The following is a 25,411-nucleotide window of genomic DNA, read 5'->3' as shown; positions in this document are numbered from 1 at the left end:
TTAACATGTGTTTAGGAGATCTACAGTACTTTGTCGATGCCCCCAAAATGTCGCCTACCCTTTCCTGTTGATTCAGGTATAGCAAGACCGCTGCATGCCCCGCTCTGATCAGTATTTGAGCTGCTCTGATTACTTCATGCCCCATTCTGATCAATATTTGAGCCGTCCTTTTCGGGTTTTCAACTCAAATCCCCTTTGGTCTAAGGCGCCCTTTGCGAGTTTTCACCTTAGCCTCTCCATTTTTTTTTACTCAAGGCTCCCTTTGTAGGGTTTCACCCTGGTCTCTTTTTTTTTTGACTCAAAGCGCCCTTTGTAGGCTTTCACCTTGGTCCCACCCTTTTTAAGCAGAGTATTTCCTGACTGAATCTGAGTTTACAGGACTTTGTAAATTTTTACCATCCATCTCACTCAAGATCAAAGCTTCTCCAGAAAAGGCTTTCTTTATAACATATGGACCCTTCTAATTTGGCCTCTATCTTCCTCTAAAATCCTTTTGTATAGGAAGGATCTTTTTCAACACTAGTTCCCTCTTGTGAAATTCTTTGGGACGAACCTTCGGGTCTTCCTCTTAGGATAAAATGTAGAGAAATGACAATTCGACTTCAATGAGTAAAGCTATGATAAGCCAAAGAGGATGATATTGCCCCAGCAAAGAAAGTTTACCGCATCGTTCATAGCATCGATGTTGAACCTACTGCCCATTTCTGACATCATGCTGTTATTCAGATTACAAGCTAGTGCTTAACCCGAGCATATCTGGGTATGACCATGTTAAGACATCATTGAATTCCTGGGGTAGCTCTATAAGGTCCCGCCTCGTCTTTGTGATCATGTCAATTCCAATATTCACCAAGCTCACAATTTCTGATAATTCATTGTGATGTAGGATCTATCTATCCTCTTATTCTATCACCCTCCTCAAGTCTGAAGATAAGCTACAATCTATGTCATCTTCAAAGTCATGAGATCCCTCTAAACACATGTCTCACTCAAAAGGAAATTTTGAGTCTGTAGCAGCGTCACTCATGACATTGATATCTGGGGACCCATAGTAGGTATCCGAGAATATACAAAAGAATGTATGAATAATATGAATGAATGGTTTGGCAGAAAAAAATCCAAAAAATGAAAAAACGTAAAGAATGAAAGAACATTTGCTCAAAGATGATTGCAATAATGTATTTCATTAAAATAATAATGTTCAAACGTGAGCCTATTTCACAAAGAAATCATTATTGCTTCTAGGCTGAAAGCAACAAGTGTGTTCTGAACATTACTCTAACAGACTCTAAATACTTCAGGGGTTTCCTCTGTAGTCTCATTATTTAGAACACCTCTAAGGCAAATATCTAACAAGGACCCTTTAAATTGTATCTGCATATATGGCATCGATGTACAAATTTTTCACCACTTCTTCATACATTGCAGTCCCTCCATCCTCAATCATGATTGGGTAGCGGATTTCCTGCGCTAGACGAGTCACCAAACTTGACAATACCCATGTTGATAAGTCTTTCAACTTGCTTCTTGAAGGCAGTGCAATTCTCAATCGAGTGTCCCGTAATTCCCGCGTGGTAGTCACATTGTGTGTTCGCATCATACCATTCGGGATACGGAGGTTGTAGAGGCTTCACATGAAAAGGGGAAACAACATGTGCATCAAACAAATTTTGATACAGTTCCTTATACGGTACTGGGATTGGTGTAAACTGGAACTTTTCAGTCTTTATGCCGGAATCTTGTCTCGATGAATTTTGTTGATTACCAACCACCTTTCTTGGCTGAACAGTAACTGATTTAGAGTAACCCGTGTTGTTCACCTCATTTTCTCTTCTTTTTGAGACTGACCTCTTGTTACTCTCCTCTATATCAATTTCCCCACTTCTTATCGCATTTTCGATCATTTTACCATTCATAATTATGTCAGAAAAGCTTTTTGTAGCATTTCCTAACATATGTGTAATGAATGGGGCTTTCAGTGTGTTAATAAATAGCATGGTCATTTCTTTCTCTAAAAGCGGTGGCTGGACTTGGACTGCGACTTCCCTCCATCTTTGTGCATATTGCCTGAAGCTTTCACTCGGCTTCTTCTCTATATTTTGAAGGGTGATTCTATCAAGAGCCATGTCTGTCACATGACTATATTGTTTCATGAATGCTTGGGCCAAATCCCTCCACGAACTAATCGTGGTACGACTCAGTTGATTGTACCACTTAGATGCTGCCCCTGCAAGGCTATCCTGGAAACAATGTATCAAGAGCTGGTCACTATTAACATATCCCACCATCCGTCTGCAGAACATGGTGATATGAGCCTCTGAGCAACTTGTCCCATTGTACTTTTCGAACTCAGGCATCTTAAACTTATGAGGGAGTACTAAATCCGGAACTAAACTCAGCTCTTTCGCGTCAATGCCTCGATAACTCTCAGTGACCTCCATCGCCTTGAACTTCTCTTCGAGCCACTTGCATCTTTCTTCTAATTGTTTCAGTAGCTCCTTTTCCTTCTCAACCACTTCATCGAAATCAGGAATGGCAGAGTTAATAGGGTTATTTTCAGGATTAGATCCCGGTCTAGCTTGGAAGCTCGAAACACCATCCCGAGACTGCTGCGGCATGATGGTAACAGTAGATTTGCGTGGGTACTCGGCCTGAGTTCGCACATGTGGCGGGGTGAAACCTGGAGGATAGGAAGGTTCATCATCATCTCCCTCATCGACATTTGCCATGGGGCCCTTTCCTTTATCGAGTCCTTTAGCTATCAGGCGGGTTAGTTTTGCCACTATATCTTCTTGGGATTCCCGCATCTTCTCAGTCATTTCTTGCTTCATCTTGTCTAACCGCTCCTGCATCTGTAGCTGAAGTCGGTCCTGTATCTCCTTTTGACATTGCTCGAGTTTTTCTAATCTCTAATCCATATCTTTCGTCTTTGCCCGAGTGTCGTATCGGTGTTGGATTGGTTGGTTGGTTTCCAGGTTAACTGAGCAATGATTTTAACTAATTAGGATCATTTAGAGGTGTTTAATGCATGTAATGTTGTGTAATGCAAATGCATGAAGTGAATGCAAAAAGAGACGATTCTTGGTTCAATTCTATTAGAACAACTTTACTAGAAAACAAATCTCTTTACATAAAGCAGATATATATACGATTTTGCCCTTATAGACGGAGTCATTCGATCCTCCTCTTCATTCAAGTATTAAGATAAATCTCACGAACTCTTCAAAAGGGATGTCTCTTCTATCTCCTGGGCTGTGACTCGTTGCTCCTTTATCGTCGCGATACTCGTTGGCTTCCCTTTTTTAAAAAAAGTTCAGCGGCTCTCGAATAATCTTCGTCAGCTTGAGTCTTCGGGCAACAGAGTAATGATTGTGTAGTCCTCCATTAAACTACTATCTTTCTCCTGTTGTGTTTTCTCGGAACATATTCGGGCAACCGTATTATTTTCCACTTTATCAAGAAACCCATTTCCTTATGACAAGCTCTCTATTTAACAACCGAACGTGAATCAACACCTCTTTTTATGAAATGTCATGCAATCATGATGTCATGCAATCAAAACAAAATAAAACCAAGTCAGTATCACATATAAAGATATAATCCAATATAACATAACACTTATTCGGGAATCTACTAGGGTTTTAGAGTAGCTCTACCTAGGGCAAGTTCCTAAAGCTCACTATATGAGGTTTAGTTTCTAGAGTAAGGGTACCCGAACCAACAGATTCCTCGATCCTCACCCATTATAGGCTCATATAGATCGAGTTCAATTCAGGGGGATACATTTCCCTATGGCTGCACGGAGATGAAAATCTCACGAAGACATAGGTACGGATGTATCCCGGAAGTGATCTACTACCCTGCACGGAGGTGAAAACCTCACGAAGGACTAGTTTCTCGCTCCCACTTAAAGGGTAAAATGCAAAATGCAAATGCAGAGTTACCAACATACCAAAACTCAATAAATACGAAGGGAACCCATGAAATTTTTTTAAAACACTTTTGATTTTCGACACAAAGACAAATATAATCAGTTTATGGCTCGACTCTCTACGTCCCCAGCGGAGTCGCCAAGCTGTCGAAACCATTTTTTTTTAAAACAAAATTTTTTAGTGTCGACTTAAAAATAAAAACTGGAGTCGCCACCGATCCTTTATTAAGGTGTGATCGGCCCACCTTAAAAATAACTTTGGTCTGCGAAGTTTGAGAAAACAGGCTCGGGAGTCAGTTACGCACGAGGAAGGATTAGCACCCTCGTAACGTCCAAAATTGGTACCAAATTGATTTTTTTAATGCCTTGGTGTCGAAAATTTGAAAAGATTTTAAAAGGAAACTTTTTATTTCATGAATGGATTAAAATAATAAGACATTCATATTTCAAAGAAATAAAACACCACACCCAGTGAGTTAGGGCACAATGTTTTTAAATCTCCAAAATACCCGAATATTGCCTTTTGCTTTTGAAAATTCTTATCCCGAGAAAAAAAATGTCATGACCAGTAAGTTAGGACCCAACATTTTTGAATTCCCGAGAATAAGTTTTTATTTGAAATTTGTCAATTTGTTGCAAAACAAATACTTGGCTTTCTAAATTCATCGAAAAAATAATTGCGATCCAGTAAGTTAGGACACGATCTTTCACGAGAATCATGAATGCCAAATATTTTGGAATTTATAAAATATGATGATTTAAGTGCTTTGACAAAACAAAAACATATTTCCCAAAAGGTATGTTAAAAGTTAATGTATAATACGAAACAAAAACTTTAATTTAAAACATATATGAATAAATATTTACAAATATATATATACAGGTACAATATACAAGTAGATTTGTAAATGTGTGTCCGCATATTAAAACACATACATATAGGTATATATATAAAAAATGAAATATGGAGAAAAACTTATAATAACTCCTAAAAAATATGTATGTTTATTTTACAAATAGACATGTATATGTACATATGAAAATTCTGAAAGTAAAATAAAATATAAAAAATATGTATTTGTGTATATAATTAAAAAATAAGAAAATGTATAAGTGTATGTATTGGTAAATCATGAAAATGCATATATGTATGTTAAAATGCTTATATATGTACAATATGTATAAAATAATGGAATATATATAGAACAGCAAAAAAAAATATTTAAAAAATGTATATATATGCATGAATTATAAAACCTAGAAATATAAACATTATAAAATATAAATGTATATATATGTATATAAAACCATGAGAATAAAATAATAACGAAATATATAAAATATATATGCACATTTAAAAAACATTTAATATATAAAGTACCCATTATAAAGTACATATGCATTGGTATGTATAGGTATAATAATAATAATAATAATAATAGTAAATAGTAAACTTGATTAGAAAAACAAAGGCAAAGGATAAAGGACGTATTTGCAAAATGCGCATAATCTGAAGGGCCAAAAGGGGAATTAGTCCCACCCTTCCTAAACGCTACGCAGAATTGGACTAAATCGTAACACGGGCAAAATGTTTGGGCCAAATTTCAAGGGAAAAAAACTTGATTAAAACGCGTCGCAAAAGGAGGAGGGCTAGCTGCGAAATTTACCCTTTAAGGCCAGAAGACGCGGGTTATGGCTACCTAAACGGCGCCGTTTCGCCAACCTTATTTAAAAAGTTTTCTTTTAAAGAAACAGAAGGTTTGCATCAGAGGAAAAAATGTTTTCTGCTAGGGTTTTTAATCCCAGCCCCCACTGCCGCCGTTCTCAAACGAACCAACCTCCGGCGTTCGAAGGCGCTTCGGGTCTCAGCCCTTCGCCAGGCTCCCGATTTGGAGCGATGCGAGTGTAGGTTTCAACGGGGAAGCTTCAAAGGTAAAAAAAAAACCCTTTTTTCTCTTTTGATTTATATTTGTATAAAAGCAAAAAAATGAAATAAAACAGATAGCAGAGTAGAACCCCCGATTCACCTTTGTTTTCTCTTTTCTATTCGTATCTCTTTCTTTTCGTGTCTTTTACACTCCTTTTTTTCAGTATCCCCCCTTTCTTTTACTTATAGGCTGAAGAAAAAAAAAGAAAATAAATCGATGACATTATTTTTTGCTTGTTTTTCTCCTCTGGATTCTTTGAGTCCGCGATTGCAGGAGTTCGTGGAGTGTACGACGCGAGGAAAAGGGGTGGTTCCGCAACGTGCGCCGATCAGATCTGCTGGAGCGCGTCGTAGGGGCTGTTGCGGCGCTGAGGCGAATGCATCTAGGGTTTCGGTGTTTTGGGGTTTGGGTAATTGGGCCTAGGCTAGTAGTTTTGCTGTATTGGGCCATGTCCTGTTTTGTGCGGGCTTGGGTTATTTTTGTTTGTTTTTATTATTTTAAAAGCCCGGGCAAAAGGGCTATTACAATAGTTTATTTTTGAATAATTTTAATTCTCAAATTTAAAAAGTCATAATATATTAATAATTTATGAATTGGTGTCACGAATTATTATTTAAATCAATAACTAAATGTTACCAAAAAAAAATAATGTACTAATAAACAGTATTAAAATAAGTTAGTTATTTTGATAATTCAAATATAATATTGATAAAAAATTCCTATCAATGAAGCATTTGTACTAACAATAATCAATTTTTATTTTCTTAATAGACAATAAATTGATAATAAAAATTTGTAAATATGTAGCAAAAAAAAGAGTAAAAAAGGTTGTTTAAAAAACTTTTTAAAATGATTGTAATTGTAAAAATTGGTTGATGTCAACTTTTATTTCAATTATAATTATTTTAAGATTACAATTTTTATAATTATTTTTAAATATATAATTGTCACAAATTCTATTGTAAAAATTTTAAATTTATCACTCAAATAATGATCAATTTTTGTTTATAGTTGATATTTTTTTTCTTGCAAATAATTAATTATCGGTCAAGTTGCAATTTTACTTTTATAAAATGTCTAGAATTTTTCATAACTCTTTCCGAATATTTAAATAGGAAAATAAACACGCTTCAATGCGTTTGAACTCAAATCCTCTTACATTGACAACAATATTAATATCAATTGATCAATCTAATTACAATTTATATTAAATTAATTTTCAATATAATTATTTGAATATGTATTATTTACAATTGCATTATACTCGTGATTTCATCTACAAACTCCTTCAAAAAAATAAATAAATTCAATGATAAGTTGGTTTTGCTTATTTTATTTGATTTTAAAAACGGTAAAATAGTAGTTAATTGAAATGAATCACGGGTTATATGGAAAAAGTCAATTAACATCAACTTTGAATTTAATCTATAAAACAGGGTTTGATTCAGTCCTCCAGAAATCAGCTACTGCAAATCTGCAACTTAGTAAATAGTTTAGGCTCACTTTTCTGGTCATATGAACTCCAGAATGTGGAAATCAAATTAAACTCTTTTTTTTCTTCCCTTTCACATAACCTTTTTTGAATTCCTTCTTGACTAGTCTTTGGCCACTCCTGCAGATTCCTCCACTACAGGTAATAAGATTTTTCTTTAAAGAGACGTTCAGAAATTATGGGGCTTTCACTCTTCACGTCTATACTTTCATATTCGAGTGCTGCAATTTTAGTTTTAGCGACTAGTAAGTAGTTAGCCGAATGAGAAATTCATTGAGGAGATGCGTAAATGATGATAGCTGCTATTTTCCATCAGAAAGATGTTGTAAAATTTCATGTTAACAAAGAGGGGAGAAAAATGAAGAGAGTCAACGAAACCAGAAATGATGCAAAATGGACAAAATTCACTTTTTTTTTTTAAATCAAACAATCGAGGAAGGACGGTTATTGCAGCGATTTAATTTGCAGCAGAAATTACCAACGTCAAATTTAATCCTAGTATATGTATGTACTTTGTGTTGCCTTGGTAGGTCAACTGAGGAAATAAGAAGGCAATGTACGAATTTTCTCATCTCTGATTCTCACGTGCCTAACATTGACCTTTAATTCACAACATTAACAAGCTTTCCACAATTACCACATTGCTAATATCCCATTTGTTATTCTTTGTGAAATTGTAAAGAAAATGGCTCCTCCTCCAAAACCACCTCCTAGAAATTTAGTTAATTTTTTAAAAAAAATTGTTAATATTTTTGGTGTTTATATGAGTTTGAATCAGAGTCAATTCATTTAAAGTTAAAATTTTGTTATTCTCGTTATTGTTATTTTTATAAAGTTTTTTAGTGACTTTTTATTAGTTTCTAGTATTCTCACATTCTCACACCCTTTTTTTAAAAAAATTATTTCTAAAAATTTTTAAAAAATTATAAATTAAATATATTTTAATTATTAACAGAGTAATTTATAATAATATATGATTCTAACGACCAACATTATTTTATTTGCATCAAACTTTGATTGAAACTCCCGCAAATACTAATTAACAAAAAAAGAAATAAGATATTTTCTTTTTTTTTGAATTATAATTTTGCAACATTTCAACGGAAAATGGAAAAGAAAAGATGTTCTTCTTTTTAAAGTAAAAGTATAAGCTTGGTTGGTTGTCTCAACCCCACATGTACCATAAATCAATAATATAAGAGAATAATCTTAATTAATAGCAAAATGTTAGAATTTCCAGATAAGGTTTGATATCTAGCTGTCTCATAGTTGGCTCCAAACAATTTTCTTCTACCTACTCACACTGCCCCAATGCCATGGTAGATCTACGCTCCAAAATAGAGGGAAATTTTCATTTCAAAAATATTTATCTTTTTGTAAAAGCAAAAATTGAAATAAAAAAAATATGAGTTACTATTAATTAATTCTTTTAAGAATAAGAAGAGGGAACCTGCATTATAATGATGGCAATATTGTGAGGATAAATAAAAAAGCAAGTCGGTGCTAACTTTTTCTTGGAAACCAATTTTGTGGCCGAAATTCTATTAACCCATCATGTGCACGAGGAAAGCAAACGTATCAATTATTACAAAGAAAAAAAATAGGTTAAAATATCAGCCCACTTCCTTCAATTTCTCTTGTCAACATCCCTTCACGTTCATCGAAATTTAACTCAACATGTTGCAGGTACGGATATCAACTAAGTGATGTCAAGGTTACAATCAAATCTTCCAAGTTACCCAACTGTTGGATTGGTGAAAAGTTATTGATCTTGGTAGGTGTTTAGATTGTGATTGTAAATAAAACAAAAAAGTTAGTAGTAATTTATGCGATGGATGAATTATTTGTGGGCCTTTCACGTTCCAATCAACCTTTGCATGTGCGTAGCTTCATCATCTTCCGCTGGCTTTCTATCTCTTAGCTTTCTCTTTCATTCACGCTCATTTACAGTTGTTCATCACCTTTTCAAACAAAATCTTCATCTTTAACGATTCTGACCAGCACTTTCATTAATTCTTTCACTTTGCACTTTGCACTTTCCCGATAATCACCAAACCAAACCCAAAGCTTGGACTTTACTTCAAGAATATCATTAATATGCTTTCTGTTTGATTGTTTTCTTTCTTTTTATTTTTTCCTATCAATGGATTCAGCTACTCTCCTTGATCGTGCTTTGTTTCAGCTCACTCCAACTCGAACTAGGTAATCCGCGATTTGACACTTGCACATTCTTGTAATGAAATGACTCAAGTACTGAACTGAATTGATCTTTTTATTTTTTGGCTGGGGGGGGGGTGTGGTTGAAGATTTGATCTGGTGCTATTCTACAAAGGAAAGAATGAGAAGCTTGCTTCTGGGCTTTTTGAACCCTTCATTTGTCACCTCAAATTTGCAAGAGATCAGATTTCCAAAGGTGGGTATTCGATTACTCTGCAGCCACCTGCTCCTGCTACACCCTGGTTCACCAAGGCTACTTTTGAGAGGTAATCTGCTACTGATTCTTTCTTCTTTCTTTTTTCAATATTGGAATTTAATTTGCAATGAATGGCATAGTTTATTGATCTGATTTCTGTTTATGTCCCATGATTCTTATCTGTACATTTAATCTTTTGATCTCTATATGTGAACAAAATCAATTTTGATGCCAGTTTTATCTACAACACTCAAAGTCTTGGCTAATCATCAGATATCAGTTCAAGCATTTAGTCCTTTCATTTCTTGGATTATGATAAAATTAACCGGCCACTGCAATCTGATGGTGGATTCTGATAATCTATAGTTCATTAGAGGGTGGAGGCTTAGAAGAGAACCCTTTTAGACTACAATGTTTTTGTTTGTGGTGCAGATTTGTGCGCTTTGTCAGCACACCAGCAGTTCTTGAAAGGTTTGTCACTATAGAAACCGAAATCTTGCAAATTGAGAGATCAATTCAAGCCAACGAATTAGCTAATGCCGATGGAAAGCAGGGGGAAGGTATGCTCATTGCTCAAAGACTTAAATATTTGCTAGCACAAGTTTCCATTTTGCTCAAATCTCTTTGCTGGTTCAAAATGAGCCACTGCACATCACTTTACTTTTAACAACTGCAATTTATCTCCTAATTGATTTGTTTTTGTCGTATGGGTTAGATGCCAACGGTTATACAAAGAAGACAAATAATGGCATCATACAGGAAGAGAACTCCAAGTAACTTATTTTGAAACTAATTCATACTGCTAGTGCATTGGGTACCCATATCAATATCATTGATTCATTGGGTCATTTTGGTGATCAGGGTCCAACTTCAACGGCTACTGGAAACTCGAAAAGCCTTGCTATGGAAAGAGCAAGCAATGACTTATGCTCGTGGGCTGGTTGCTGGGTTTGCAATGGAAAATATGGAACATCTCATTTCCTTTGCAGATGCATTTGGAGCAACCAGGTTAAGGTATGCACCATTAACTATAAGTATCATGGGACTCTGCTCTACTAGTTCATTTCTAATACTTTTCCAGTTACCACACACTAAGAACACAGTCACATCTTCATAGATCAATTCTTATTCTGTATCTGAATGTTTCTTTGAAGTGGGTCATCATCAAGTTTCAGATGCACTAAAGTTGTTTGGCTATCATAGACTAGTTCCACTTAAGCTCTGTCTTATAATTAAGCATTGATTATTTTTAGGGAAGCATGCATTAATTTCAAGGAATTATGCAAGAAAAAGCATGCGGACCGTCATTGGATGGAAGAACTAGCTGCAGTTGAGGCATGCTCACCAGCAGAACTGCCATTATTGGGAACATCTGGCATTGTGCTTGCAAATGGAATTAGCAATCCTAATCTGAGTGTCGTGCCGAGTTTCCCCATTAATGGTGCATCTAACGGTGATCATGCTCCAAATGAATCTTTGGAAGCATCAAAACCAGATTCAACCTGTGCTGGAGCTTTGGACCGCAAGAAAGGTATCTCAGAGGCTTACACCATTTTTCTTGCCTTTTCCCTTGAGGTTAACAAAATCGTAATTAAAGGTTAGCTTGACGTATTCGGTATCAACTAGGCATCCTTAAATCCTCATGAATGTAAAATTTACTTTTGGATTAGAACACACGCTAGGATGGCGAGCATATCATCTCTTATTTTCACTAGATGTGAATTTTCTTCATATTCCAATAGATAACATTTGGCTTCTCTGATGTACATGCAGATGAGAATTCACCTGCATCAGATAAGACACCATCATCAACTACCATAAAATATCAAGTGCCAGTGCAATGGCTAAATCAGATGCCACAGCATATGTATAATTTTCAAGGCCAGCTACCTCAATATCAAGGATATCCCTTCCATCCTATGCAGCCTGTACCACTTCCGTATCCGATGAATATGCAGTGGCCTCCTAATACAAACCAGAAATCATCATCCAAGCCAAAGAAGAAATTGGCAAATGGAAAACAACTTGATTATTCAGGAGAAGAAAGGGAAACAGAATCCAGTGGCTCTGACTCTGGAAGCGAGTCAGGTTCAGATGTGCAACAGGAAGATAGAAGGCAGTCATCACCAGATCCTCCATATAGGAAGAAAAACCGTAAGAAGTCATCCAGAACAGTTGTCATTCGCAATATTAACTACATCACTCCGAAGAGGAGAAGTGGAGAAAAAGATCATGTTTCGGATGGATCTTATTCTGGTGAGGACGATCTGATTGATGCAGATTCCTTAAAACAGAAAGTGGATGATGCAGTTAAGTTGCTGAAGGACTCAGGCAAGTCAAACTCAAGTAACAACAAAAGAAGAGGTGCAGACAAAAACGACCACACTGCAGAAAAATCAACCGATGGTTCTTATCAGAGTGACTCTAATGACCTTGACGTAAATGCAGCAGAGGGAGGAAAAAGAAATGGCAACTGGGATGCTCTCCAAAACCTTCTTATGAAGGGTGAGGAAAATGCAAGTGTGAATGAAGTAGAATGGAAGCAAGCTGAGGATGTTCAGGAACATTTCATAGTTAGAAACCTTGATAGTGAAATTTCTGCTACCACTCCTTTGAACTTCGAATCTCAGAAAGTTTCCATTAAGCGGGCAGATTTGGTTGATTCTTTTGTTGTGACTGAGAGAGATGAGACTAATGAAAGTAGGGTGAAGTTGGATGATTTTGTTAATGGAGAAAGATATCACCCGGTTATGAAGAAAGGGGACTGTGTAGAAGTGGATTTGTTACCTACAGAGAGATCAGCAGAATCAGGAACTAAGCTTGGTGATTTCATATCTGCTTCTGCAAATGAGTCAGCTGTAATCAGGTGTGGAAAGGAAGAAGATTGGTTTGCTGGAAACCACCATGTAAAGCCTGAAAACCAGCATTCAGCCAATGATCATATGCTTTTTAATGGCGATCGTGTTTTATCTGTTGAGAGTGATCATCTATATTCTCAGAAGAGTGTGAAAGATGTTATTGTTGATGATTCTTTCATGGTAGCAGCTCGGCCAGCAGGTGACGATCTGGATGATTCGCAATGGAAAACAGATATAAGCATGGTTGCAGATCTAACTTCACATAGCAAACCAGATGGCACAATAGATGTTTCACAAGATAAGCATAAGATGGTTGATGCTGAGCCAATTGATCTTTGCATGGTGCTTGAACGAAACCCTGGATACGAGTCTTCCAGAGACTCCTGGACAATGGATTACCAAATCGAATTATGTTTCACAGAAACAAATAAAAGTGCAGCTAGCAAATGTGATGATGATGTTGAGAAAGTTCCTTCCAATCATAAGAACACCATTGCCAAGCAAAATGAAGCGAAAAAGCCAGCCAAAGAAGCAAGGTCTAAAGCTCTAAATGGACCCATTGGGAAGATCAAAGCTGAAAATGTGTCTAGGAGCAAGAAACCATCTATTGTTAGTAGGTCTGCTATTCAGAAAAGCAAGTTGGAGAAGGTAATGGTGAATATGTCTTCCAAGTACTAACCAATATGTTTTAACATGAACAGTTTCCCTTCATATCTTAATATCTTCTAACGTTAATACATGCCTATCACCAGGAAGAAGAGATGCGAAGGAAGATGGAAGAGCTACAGATCGAACGGCAGAAGAGAATTGCCGAGAGAACTGCAGCTTCGGGATATGCTTCACCTGTATCCAAGAAATCACCTGTATCCACCAAGAGTGATCAGAAGAAAAATGTTTCCAGTGCTCAAGCAAGCAACAGGATGAATTCTATCAAACTCAGAGCAACTTAAGAAAGAAGCCACAGAGACCCTGCATCTTATGAATGGTTAAAGATATGAAGATATGACACTTATTGTGGACATATTGATGCAAGCCTGAAATGCGTGGAGCCAAGGATAGTCTTACCTGTGAAATTTGGTTGGAACATGCACTGCAGATCATATAATCAAGAAGCTGATCCAGATGCCAGATTTACTACTGTATACATTGTCAATATTTTTGAGTTACACCTGCAATTCATTCCTCTATTGTTTGTTTTAATTAGTAAAATAAAACCCAATCAACATATACTGATTAGTTCTTCATATGTTTTTCTATTGCGAATGTCAAGTCATTGTCTTGGAAAAATGTTTCTTTCGTGTATAATAATTTGTATACTCGAGACTTTCTATTGAGATATATGATTAATAATATACATATATATTTAATTCACCGAAAATGTTAAATTTTAGGTTAAATTCAGTCTTTAGTTATTTTAATTTGGTTATTTTTAGTCCATGTATTTTTTAAATTTTAAAATTCCGATCCTTATTGAATGATAGCTTTATATTCATTGAGTTATGCTATTTCAAAAACCTAATGTGACAAACATATTATCATGATGTCAGTTTATTATTTTCATACATTACTCCTTAAAAATTCAGTTAACGAATTAAAATTTGTCATTTGTGTCAATATTGAAATTTCAGAATTCGAAAAATAAAGACTTAGAATGATTCAATTGGAAAATATGGACTAAACTTACAATGTACATATAGTATAGGACTAGTAAATTGTTTAGGTCAAAACTAAAATTTCAAAATTCATAAAGAACTAAAATTTATAAAATAAAAATATAAGATTAAATTTTATTGTTTAAACACAAATAATCTTAGCTTGGAAAATTTGGGATACAAGCTGTTCATAACGGTTGGTTTCGCTTGCCCTCAAGTTTGAAATATTAAAATTACTTTAAAATTTTCAAAAAGCTATTTCTTTATATTTTTATAATTAAACTAAATAAAAAGTCGGACCGGACCTATTTAAATAAAATTTAGTCAAACTTGATTGGAATTTAAAAATATTTTATTTAAAAAATGATTAAAAATTTAAAATAATTTCCCATGAAATTGAAATAAAGGTTCATCACGTTATTGTAGGAAAAGAGAGAATCTAGGTTGCTTTATTATTGGTATTTATGCTGCGTAAACTAAACCCCTTCAGCTTGCTTAACGCTTTTGATCAATACTATTTTTTTGTGCGTCTTTTTGCTTCTCTGGCTCATATTTTCTCGAGATTTTCCTTCTTTGTTTGCTTGAATTATGGCTTCAACCTTGCTACTGGCTCTGGTTTTTGTGATTGATCTGATTGCTTTCGCCCTTGCTGTTGCTGCTGAGCAAAGGAGAAGTACTGTGAGTGTTCTAATTCTCCCCTTTATATTTACTAAACTGCCTTATTTTTTGTTTTCTCTTTGCCGTTTCAGTTTCGTTTCTTTGTCCTGAGATGACCATTTTTTTTAACCTGCTTTGATTTGCTAATTTCCAGAAATTTGATTAAAAACTTTAAGCCTCCCCCCCCCCCGCCCCCTTATTGTATGCGAAAAGTTCTTTCTTTTTGGTTCCTCGCCTTGTAAAAGAACAGATAATTTTTATATTGTTTGTCAGATCTAGAATGAATCTGCTTTAACCTGTTGGTCAGATAGGCCAAGATATTGCCATCAAATTCCTCATGTCATAGCTTCTGTGCTTCAAATATTTTTGGGTGCAAAGTGCAAACTATTTTATTTAAAAGATGGGTTAACAGATTCAGCTGTAAGTTTAAGGAGGCCTATATCCGAAGTACTGAAGAGGGAACATTGTTTTGCTGCAGTTGTTATGGAAAAAGCTTTCTCGATTAGTGATGAAAGAATATCATAGAAACATGTACAATTTGAGAACATTGCCTTTCTTTCATTTCATTTTAAATGCTTTGTTACTGCTAGTATGGCTTAATTAGAACTTCAATCGAAGAGCCGCAAAGACTCGGAACATTTTAAACCCAGATTAAGTACGCTCGTGTTCTGTTAGTGTCATGGAAATAGGTGATCACATTGAAGAATTCTCATCGTTGCTTTTCTTTATAGAAGTAGTAGCTGTTGGTGGTACGGTCATAGACTATGCTTCTTTCGACAACAGCGGAAATGATTAGTGAAGTGGCAATGGTGTATCTGATACTTTTGTATACATGTTTATATCTGGATACATTAATGACTCTTTAATTGGGTAGTCTTTGACAATAAAATTTGAACACATTGTTTCACTAAGTTGGTTCATGGTGTTAACAAAAATACGAGTTTGTAAAAGGTAAAGGGTTTGTAAAAGGAAAAGGTATTAGAATTGCAGAGTTGTTTGTTTCAATGAATAGATTTTGGGATTAGTTTGATGTTTTACCTCAATGAAGCTTGAGTGTAACAATTTCCCGTTCTCTTTTTGCAGGCCACTGTTGGCAATAATGGGAAAGAAAGTTATTGTGTTTATGATGAGGATATTGCAACTGGTTTGGGTGTGGGTTCGTTCCTCTTCCTTCTGCTTAGTCAGATACTAATAATGGTGACAAGTCGGTGCTTATGCTGTGGGAAGGCCATGAGACCAAGTGGATCGAGAGCATGGGCAGTTGTCCTATTCATCACTTGTTGGTGTGTTTTGAGTTTTGACAATAACTTAAACAATCTTATCTTAATGGTCAAGAAGAGGCTTTGAGCATCCTTGTCAATGACAGTGTTTTTAAATTCTTTCTGTTATTGTTTCTTATCATCTAAACGATGTGTTGTATTGGTATTTCAGGTTGTTCTTTTTCATTGCGGAGGTATGTCTGCTGGCAGGGTCAGTGCGGAATGCTTATCACACCAAGTACAAGAATCTCTTAAATGATCCCCCATCGTGTGCGACATTGAGAAAGGGTGTCTTTGGCGCTGGGGCTGCATTTGCTTTCCTAACAGCTGTAGTCTCTGAGCTTTACTATGTGAGTTATTCGAAGGCTAATGATGCAACAGTTAACTACGGCAAAGACACCGGAGTGAGGATGGGAAACCTGTAGATGGATATGCTCAGAGGCAGTCATAAAATTTCATTCATTGTTGATTAGCCTTAATGTTTCTGTTGTAGACAACTTAGGTTACAGCATGTGTGTTTTAGTATACATGCGTCTTACCATGGACATGGACATGTACTTGTGTTTTTCCCACTTTACGTTGCAGGTTTCTGTCTAAGCATTTTGCATGTTGTCTAAGCGCTTAGTGTTTCGTTTTTTTTAGTATGTGAAGTGATTAGAGTGACATTTGAGAGTGTATTTTTTCAGTAATATATAGTAATCTCCATGGGAATTTATAAAAGAGTTTTTAAGGTTTTAATTTTTAAAGTGCCTAACCTTTAGTGGAAACTTGAGACTGTGTTGGAACAATGTCTGAATCTGGTATAGTCTGTAAATAACACTCAAGATGATATAAGAGGTAATATGGACTCAAATTCTTTTAGTATTTAAACGTACGGTACGATGTGAAGACTTGCTTATATGACCAATCATGAAATTGATATCGGGCAGACTCTCTACATATTTTGATAGACACGATACAACTTTGTCGTCGGATACAAAAGATGTGAAGAACAACAAATCATCAGATAACTGAACATATTGTCAGCCATCATTCTACAACACCCATATTCTCAATTATCAATCAAGTAGGAATTTGTTGATTTAGTCATTGCTACTCTTCCTTCAGATTCAGATGATCAAATAGTGTTACAATAGCTCAACATATATGCAAAAAGCCAACCTAGGATTCAGTTTAATGCACCCTTGATCTCTTCCGGATCAGAGTTTGAATCTCAATCAATGTTTACCACTTGCTTCTTTCTTAAACGCTTTTATTACTCTGTTTTTCTTTTTGTTCGTGTTTTGGCTTTTGTGGGTCATATTTTGTCCGAGATTTTAGCTTCTGCTTTGTGGGGTTTATTTGTTTGTTTGAACAATGGCTTCAACGTTGTTACTGGCTCTGGTTTTTGGGACTTGCTGTTGCTGATGAGCAAAGGAGGAGTGGTTTGAGTTTTTCTATTTCTTCCCTTTATATTTACTAAACTGCCCTTTTTAGAATCCCTTTGCTGATTCACTTCCGTTTCTTTCCCTTGTCCTGGGATGTCCTTTTCCTTTAACCTTAGTTGACTCGCTAATTTCCAGTAATTTGATTAGCTTATTTTGTTGTTCAATTCCATTATATTATATTATGAATTTTGTTTTTTTTGCAATTATCTATAAATTTTATTTGAGTAAGTTATCTAACTATTAGTTTTTTATTTTTGTTACTGAACTGTTTTGAATTTTGGGTGATGAAAAAGACAAAATTAAATAGTTAGATACTCATTTTAGTATTTTATTTTAATTTTAATCTAGAGCATGGACAGTTGTGGTATGTTTTTAGTTTTAACAGTAACTTAAACGACCTTATCTTAGTGGTCAAGAAGAGTCACTGAGCAACCTGGTCAATGGCTGCGTTTTAATGCTTCTTGTGAGTTTCTCATCGTCTAAATGATGAGTTGCATCAGTATTTCAAGGTGTTCTTTTTCATTTCAGAGGTATACCTGCTAGCAGGGTTAGTGTTAAATAATCGCTCATCATGCGCAGCATTGAAAAAGGGTGTCTTTGGCACTGGGGTTGCATTTCTTTTCGCCGGAGTGAGGATGGGAAACTTGTAGATGGATATGCCGGAGACAGTCGTAAGAATTCTAGATGTTTTTGTTGTAGGGTAACAACATACATGTGTCTTAAGTCTTAACCATGGACATGTACTTGCGTTTTTCCCACTATACATTACAGGTTTCTTTTATTTCTTTGACAGTGTATTTTTCACTAATATATACAGTAATTTCCATGGAAGCTTTAAAGACTTTTTCAGGTTTTGAAGTGCATGACTTTCAAAGGCGAGAAAGAGCCAGTGGAAACTTGAGACTGTATTAAACAATGTCTAAATCTGGGCACTTTCTATAAACAATTTTCCAGATGATACATGAGGAAATGTGAAAATGACTTTTTTTTTTTGGGTAGAATTTTGAAGTATGACGTGAAGACTTGCATATTTGACCAAAACATGAAGTTGACATCAAACAACCTATTTTCATATTTTGATAGAGACAACTAACAAATTTATAGTTGGATTGCTTAAGATTATTAAAAATCCAGTGAAGCGAAACCTCCTCACAGTATCATCTCTAAGAATAACCGATCATCATCTCGCTGATTATATTATCATCTATAATTCCGCAACACCCATATTCTTAGTTGTGGCGACAAAAACAAGCGGCTTAAGACATCTAATAGCAGCAACATTGCAGCCTCCATTGCCACTAGTAACACTAGCACAACTAGCTAGCGTTGCTCTTAAAAGCTTAACTACCTCTAGTGTTAACAACTAGCTCGACTTGTGGGACCTATTTGGACTTTGGAGTTGAAAAGAGTTGGCACCACGTGATGACTGGTTAGGTGATGGATATGCCTCCAGGTTTGTGATCATCCTACTCCTATCCTAACACCCTATAGACTATAGGGTATAGTATACACATGTGATTTTGCACTTGCAGGTGGCCTCTCCCATCCCATCTGTGTCAATGATCCGCTCCAACCTGGCTCTACAAATTCCCTTCATTATTGCTGACTACAGCGACCATTAAAATCTCTTTAGATTTTACAAAAAAATTGTTATATATACCACTACATTATTAAATTATTTCAAAATTTATCAATATACAATCTAGCTATAATTATATAACACATGGATCATCATCAAGGAGGCCATGCTCCTCTAAACTCCTCCATTCCTATTATTTTCTAATTTACAAAATAACAAATAATTATCGAATTTTATCTTTTTATCTAATTTATGACAAGTACAGAATGTTGTAAATTGACATGTATGTATAGATGGCTGCTAGGTTTCATTTGGTGTGAAATTAGCGGTCACCGCCCATGAAATGTCGGGTTTTGTTGGTTTCTCTAAACATACGGGAATATCTACATTCCATCACTCATTTACTCAACACACCTAATGGAATCTAAAGAAAAATCAAACAACTTTATTTAATTCATCAATTAATTAATTATAGCGTGAAGAATATTAGGGTTCTTCCAATACCCAAACAAATCAATCTCTGATCTAATACAAAAGAAGCATCTCCCAATATTTCAACACTTTTTCCATCACATCTCAGTTTGCCCACCATAGCTGGAATAGACCCCATTTCTGATATCTTTCTTTATGCACCCCACCACATCTCTCTCTTATCCCATTCGTATGATCAACAACAAAGCCTAGCCTAAAATTACACATTCATACATATGCTCTCGCATTATATAAGAGGTAGAGAACAAAATTTACACCACCACCCTGAAGCTGAATTTGAAAAATGGCAGCTTCTAATAGCCTATATAGCTCATTTTTAACAGTTACAAGTTGAAAGGGGAGACTATACATATTAATGAACAATCTAAGAAAGGGAAAATAACATCCAAAGAGAAACAAAAAAAAAAAAAACCGCCCATTAAATAAGAAAACCAAAAACAAGAAGAGAAGGAATATATGGTTAAAAGACCTTGTTCATGGTTTGATCTCAGAATCATCCCATGGCATGTTGGGATCGATAGAGACAAGTGCATCAATATCTTCCCAATTCCAGTAGTTTGCTATGTCCATGTCACTGCTTCTAATAGACACATTCCATGTATGCGAAGCGGTGCCACTTGGGGTTGGCATGATGATGCTAGTGATGGTTGGATCCTCCATTGTTTCACTAGTGTAGTTATAGATACTTGAAGATTGGAATGAGGTTGATAGTGAAGTTGGGGTTGTCTCAAAAGAACTTGAGCTTGGACTTGAAAATGGAAATTGTAAGCCTTGAGTTTGAGGCAACGACAAGGTTGTTGAAGTTGAACCCAGAAACACACCATTATTGTTTATGTTGAAACTTTTTCCGTCCAAGTCTCCGCAAGTGATAGGATTCTGCAGCAACGATGAAGATGGTGGACGACCCATCACCTGAAATTGGATGCTCGATGTGTTCTTCTTCTGATCAGCAAGTGGAAGCTGAAGATCCTGCCTTTGTTGCTGCGATCGTTGGATTGCCATGAAGTTATTCAGCCTATTGTTAACCCCAGAGGTAGTTGAGCTTTTGAGGGCAACACTGGTTGTACTAGTGTTACCAATGACGGCGGAGGCAACGACGGCAGTTGTATTGCTGCTATTAGATGTCTTAAGCCGCTTGTTTTTGCGGCCACCACCAACAGGAACATTGCGGAGAGTGCCACCTTTTGTCCAGTGTCTCTTACAAGCCTTGCAAAAATGCCTAGGTTGAGACTTGTTATAGTTGTTGTAATAACAGAACTTGGTGTTGGTAGAATCACATCTCGGACACTTTAATGGCTCAGGTTGCTGGTTCTGTGGGTGCTGCCTCTTAATTGCTTTGGGTAACTCCAGAGTTTGAGCCTGCAACAAAGACTGGCTCCACCCAAGACCATCGCTAGAAACCTCTTTAGAACTCAACCCCATATCTCTATAATATCTACAACTCAGGAACAAAAATTTCTCTTTTTATGAGGATTGGATGTTTGATCATGTGAAAACCCTCAATGAAATTCTAGCCTTTAGATCTAAGAGAGATCAAGCTGAAGACAAGCAAGATGAGGAAATTCTTTCTTATAAGCCAAACAGGGTGATGTTTTGAAGAAATTGGATATTGTGGAGTGTTATTGATAAGTGTGAGGAAATCCCTAGGAAGGTGATAAGAAGTGAGCATGCTTTGAGCCTCAATCCTTAATCTAAGCTATCTCTTCAATATATGCCACCGTACCAACTATTATATCTAATATAAAGTGGCCATGCTTTGATTCTTAATTGTTATGGGATACCTATCTTTGTCGGTATTTTCTAATTTTCTAATCATGTTTCAAGGTCTTCTATAATCAATAAAATTTATGAGTTTAGAAAAGAAGATAAAGATGAAAAATTTTTAACTTTTATGGTAAGAAAGCTTTGCTTGATATAAAAGGGGGTGGGGTTTCTTCAGTATAAATATAATCTATTTTTCCTAATTACAAATAACAAAAAGGAAATTATTATTACCCAATTTTATAATTTAACTCTTTTAATCCCGACTTTGGTACTAATTTATGACAAGTCTTAAACTGACATATAGTATCAATGGTGGCTAGGGTCCATTTGGTGTCAAATGAGCAGTCACCGGGTTTTGTTGGTTTCTCGAAAAATATGGGAATATATAAGCAGCAAAGAAAATCTAAATCCAATCACTCATTTCATTTTCTGCTCCTCAAATACTCAACATAACTGATGGAACTTACAGAAAATCATCAGACACAGCAAAGCAAACAACTTTTTAACCCAGGGGTTAATTAATTAATTATAGCGTGAAGAATATTAGGGTTCCATCTCTGATCTAATACAAAAGAAGCATCTCTTCAGTAAACGTAAATATTAAGATATTGATTGTGTGTAAAAAGTACATGCCTAGCTAGCCCTCCATGAATGGAATATGAAACAATTATTATTCCAGCAAGTTGGCCGTCGCATGAATTTGGACCATGAAAAAGCCACGTGCAAATAATTAAGCCACGAGTGAACCATAAGTTTTTATTTTATTTTTAAGTATCTTTGTGAACATGTTAATCTAAAGTGAGAGAATGTGAATGGGGGAAATCCAACTTTTGGTCGGTTTGGTTAGGTAAAGTTGATATGTATGGGCATTTTCAACATTTTTCCAAAACGACAAAGCATGGAATGTATTTGGCACGGTATTTGAGAAAGCGACTAAGCAAGCTTAGCTTCATCATTAAACTTAAATTTTTATTTATTAATCTAATCACACATAGTCTAAGTTGTCCGCCTAAGATGTTAATACTTCATTATACCGCCACCTTTGGTATTAAAGAAAATATGATATATTAATGTTTTTAATGTAAGATGGTGTAAGGAATGATTTGTCGGTGGGGACGTCGACGGCTCGTATGTGAAGATGATGGATGATGGGGCCTCCTTGCTGGACCACTAAACCAATCCTGGTTGGAAACATGAGGTGCGAATTTGTTGAGAATTGAATTCGTTTAGAATATTCACTGGGAGAAACAAATGGCGAGAGTAGACTACTGACCCATCATCATCACCAGCCACCCATGTTAATCATGAAAACAAACTACTTAAAAGGACCAAATCCTCTGAATTGTTTTTGGTTATCGCGCGGTTTCGATCGAGAGAATCGTATTGTCTAATACCAAGAAACAGTTGGAAAGTGATGCAGGATCGCGAGAATCATCAACTTCATGGCAAGTTATTTATGATACGATGATGACCGCTTAGTTATATATTTATTATTATTATTCGGGTACTTGACTAATAAATTAATTGATAGAAAATAGATTTTGTTTTTTGTTTTTGTTTCTTTCATTTATTATATATTGGGGAAAGGATAATGCCTGTTGGGAATAATATTAGTCAAAAGAACCTACCAATACTGTTCAGATTAAGCAGAACTTAAGGCAGATTTCACGCGTAGAATAACTCTTTCCTTCATGGAAGATCATACATACCCTAAAGCCGGAAGTGACAAAATTTCCTATGATCATAACTTTAAAAAAAATGAAAAAAGGGTCCAAGTTCTGTTTATTAATTTGTTCTTAGAAAAGCTTAGCAAAAATTGCAAGAGAAACCAACTTGCATTAGAATGTTTTAGCCTAGTATTTGTAATGAAAATCCCAATCCCAAATAGCAGATGCCAAGCTGACCAGTTTGACATAATAAACGATGTGATTTGTTAACTGATGGGAACCAAAGGTCCAAAATTTTCAGCTTTGGGCGGCAGAAAGGGCCAAAACCAAAATCCAAGCTGTATAACTAGTGATGTGTTGACAACATACTAATCAATAATTAAACCTATCAAACAAAGACTGATTAACTAATGACTCAAAACCGAACATTAATTAAAACACACTTCTTGGTGAGGATAATGTTTCAAGAACCGGACATTTGAGGTGACCTCTGAGGACCATTATTGCAGGATTGCTTGCATGAATTAAAGGGTTCCTTTTTTTTTAATTTTTGACTCCATAACAAGTAGGACAACGCTTATCATGATTAAAACCCTTGGTTTTTATTTCATGAATCAACCACAGATGAAATAATAGACAGGTGATGGGCAAAAACAAGGTTGTTTGAGCCTAACCTTTCAAATCAACAATCTGTTTCATGTAAAAATAAAAACAAAAAATTCAACAAGTGCTTGTTTTGGAGATGGCAACGGTGGGTTGGTCAATGAAGAAGTTACGGTGGGTGTAAAATAAGACCACTTGGATCCGGCCATGTCTATAGAAATATAGAATAAAAAAACCTCGCGAGACTCAACAGAGTCAAGGTAGGGTTGGACATGAAGCATCAGCTATATGCCATTATATGGGTGTGAGGACCCCAACAGGTGGGCCCCGGCCATTTCAATTTCTCCAGTGAGAGAAGTGAATTAATATTCCGCATAAGGTCAAAATATAGGGCATGACTAGGGAGGTCAAGTGATGTCTGAGGATGAAAGCAAAACAAATTTATTACGTCTTATGAGTTCACCAATTTTAGACTAGCATTATTACCTATCAAGATTACTAAAAATGTTTCAAATGAAGTTATGCAAACAAAATATCCTCCTAATTTTCTTTTTCTGTTTTTGTTCTTTTCTTTCTTCTAACGGATTTCCAATCTTTTATTTATATATATTTCGAAATTTATTTTAGTACTTTGTCTAAACTCTGGATTTAGTACCTATACTTTAATTTAATCAATTTCGAATTTTGAAATTTTAGTCCTCATCCATCCAATGGTAACAATTAAATTTGTTTGGTTAATTTATGTCATTAGTCTTATATTATCCCTAAAGTTATAAACTTAGTCCAGTTCGCCAATTGGATCATTTTTAGTGGTTATATTCTCTGAATATAAAAATTTTAGTCTTAATGCAAACGGCAGTTGTTAAATCTATTAACTGATTTTTTTATTAATATGTGAAATTAACAAATAGACATGACATTACATATATAATAATATGTTTGATACATCAAATTTTAAAAATAGCATAGCTTAATTTAATGAATTTAATAGTGGACTAAAATTTTGAAATTGGTTAAAGAATAGGTGATAAATGGGAAAATAAACAGTTGGCTCCTCCATGAAACTAAAAATATCCGGATTAATTTACTAATAATAATTAAATAAGTAAACGAAAACGAAATTAAGAAGATTCGTACGACTTCATTGGTCCGTAGGTAAGCAAATTGACGTTGGTTTCATGAGGTAAGCCAGTCCAGGTGGACTTGCGTGATTCGCTTCCCTTCCATTTCACCAATTAAAACCTGTGTGGTGCCGCCTTCCCAACTCATAAAGTACCGATGCATGTATATAAAACATTCATCTATTCTTCTCTTGAGGATGATATTGGTTGAATACGAATTCAAAAGATGATTCTTAATTTGTATTATCCAAAAGAAAGCAGTGAAGTGCTCCATCAATGAGATTCATCTATAATCCCCCAATTTCTACATATCCCCTCTTTTATGTTCTCTCCTAACGATCATCTTCTTCTCTCACTTGCACCTCCTTTCTCTCCATATAAGTACCCATTCCACACAAGTTTCAGAACAGCAGATTTCACTTTTAACTTTGCTAATGCCCATCGAAATTCTTCACTCCATCACTTCCATTTTTATGAATACTGCAGAGTTGCAACATTCTGGCCATATTTTCTTTGACTAGTTTAGCACAATTTTTAAATTAAAAAAAAAAAAGTGATTCCTGGACTC

General features: G+C 35.5%; 4 protein-coding genes across 5 annotated transcripts; 2 read left to right on the top strand and 2 right to left on the bottom strand.

The window, feature by feature from the left end:
* Nucleotides 1–1,363: 1,363 nt before the first annotated feature.
* LOC121217090 (uncharacterized) lies at nucleotides 1,364–6,534 on the bottom strand. The gene is made up of 3 exons (XM_041092659.1): nucleotides 5,599–6,534; nucleotides 1,954–3,517; nucleotides 1,364–1,487 (listed from the first exon to the last, which is right to left on the bottom strand). Exons 2-3 carry the CDS (start codon nucleotides 2,850–2,852, stop codon nucleotides 1,364–1,366), a joined length of 1,023 nt encoding a protein of 340 aa, XP_040948593.1. The 5' UTR covers nucleotides 2,853–3,517; nucleotides 5,599–6,534.
* Nucleotides 6,535–9,184: 2,650 nt separating this feature from the next.
* Nucleotides 9,185–13,993, top strand: LOC107905773 (COP1-interacting protein 7). 2 transcript variants are annotated; one of them, XM_016832526.2, is made up of 8 exons: nucleotides 9,185–9,553; nucleotides 9,658–9,834; nucleotides 10,197–10,324; nucleotides 10,480–10,537; nucleotides 10,626–10,778; nucleotides 11,018–11,295; nucleotides 11,538–13,270; nucleotides 13,375–13,993. In XM_016832526.2, exons 1-8 carry the CDS (start codon nucleotides 9,495–9,497, stop codon nucleotides 13,570–13,572), a joined length of 2,784 nt encoding a protein of 927 aa, XP_016688015.1. In that variant the 5' UTR covers nucleotides 9,185–9,494; the 3' UTR covers nucleotides 13,573–13,993. The 2 variants fall into 2 exon arrangements, with proteins under 2 accessions (XP_016688015.1, XP_016688014.1); XM_016832525.2 differs by having other exon boundaries at nucleotides 11,018–11,361.
* A 622-nt stretch (nucleotides 13,994–14,615) lies between these two features.
* On the top strand, nucleotides 14,616–16,910 carry LOC107905774 (uncharacterized). The gene is made up of 3 exons (XM_016832527.2): nucleotides 14,616–14,952; nucleotides 16,015–16,214; nucleotides 16,363–16,910. Exons 1-3 carry the CDS (start codon nucleotides 14,863–14,865, stop codon nucleotides 16,613–16,615), a joined length of 543 nt encoding a protein of 180 aa, XP_016688016.1. The 5' UTR covers nucleotides 14,616–14,862; the 3' UTR covers nucleotides 16,616–16,910.
* Nucleotides 16,911–19,621: 2,711 nt separating this feature from the next.
* Nucleotides 19,622–21,422, bottom strand: LOC107905776 (dof zinc finger protein PBF). The gene has a single exon (XM_016832528.2). It carries the CDS (start codon nucleotides 21,108–21,110, stop codon nucleotides 20,163–20,165), a length of 948 nt encoding a protein of 315 aa, XP_016688017.1. The 5' UTR covers nucleotides 21,111–21,422; the 3' UTR covers nucleotides 19,622–20,162.
* Between the last annotated feature and the right edge of the window lie 3,989 nt (nucleotides 21,423–25,411).

The sequence above is a fragment of the Gossypium hirsutum genome, chromosome D05 (genome assembly GCF_007990345.1).
Source record: "Gossypium hirsutum isolate 1008001.06 chromosome D05, Gossypium_hirsutum_v2.1, whole genome shotgun sequence".
Lineage (NCBI taxonomy): Eukaryota > Viridiplantae > Streptophyta > Magnoliopsida > Malvales > Malvaceae > Gossypium > Gossypium hirsutum.
Note: the sequence above shows the minus strand (reverse complement) of the source record. Positions and strands in the feature narration are given on the sequence as shown.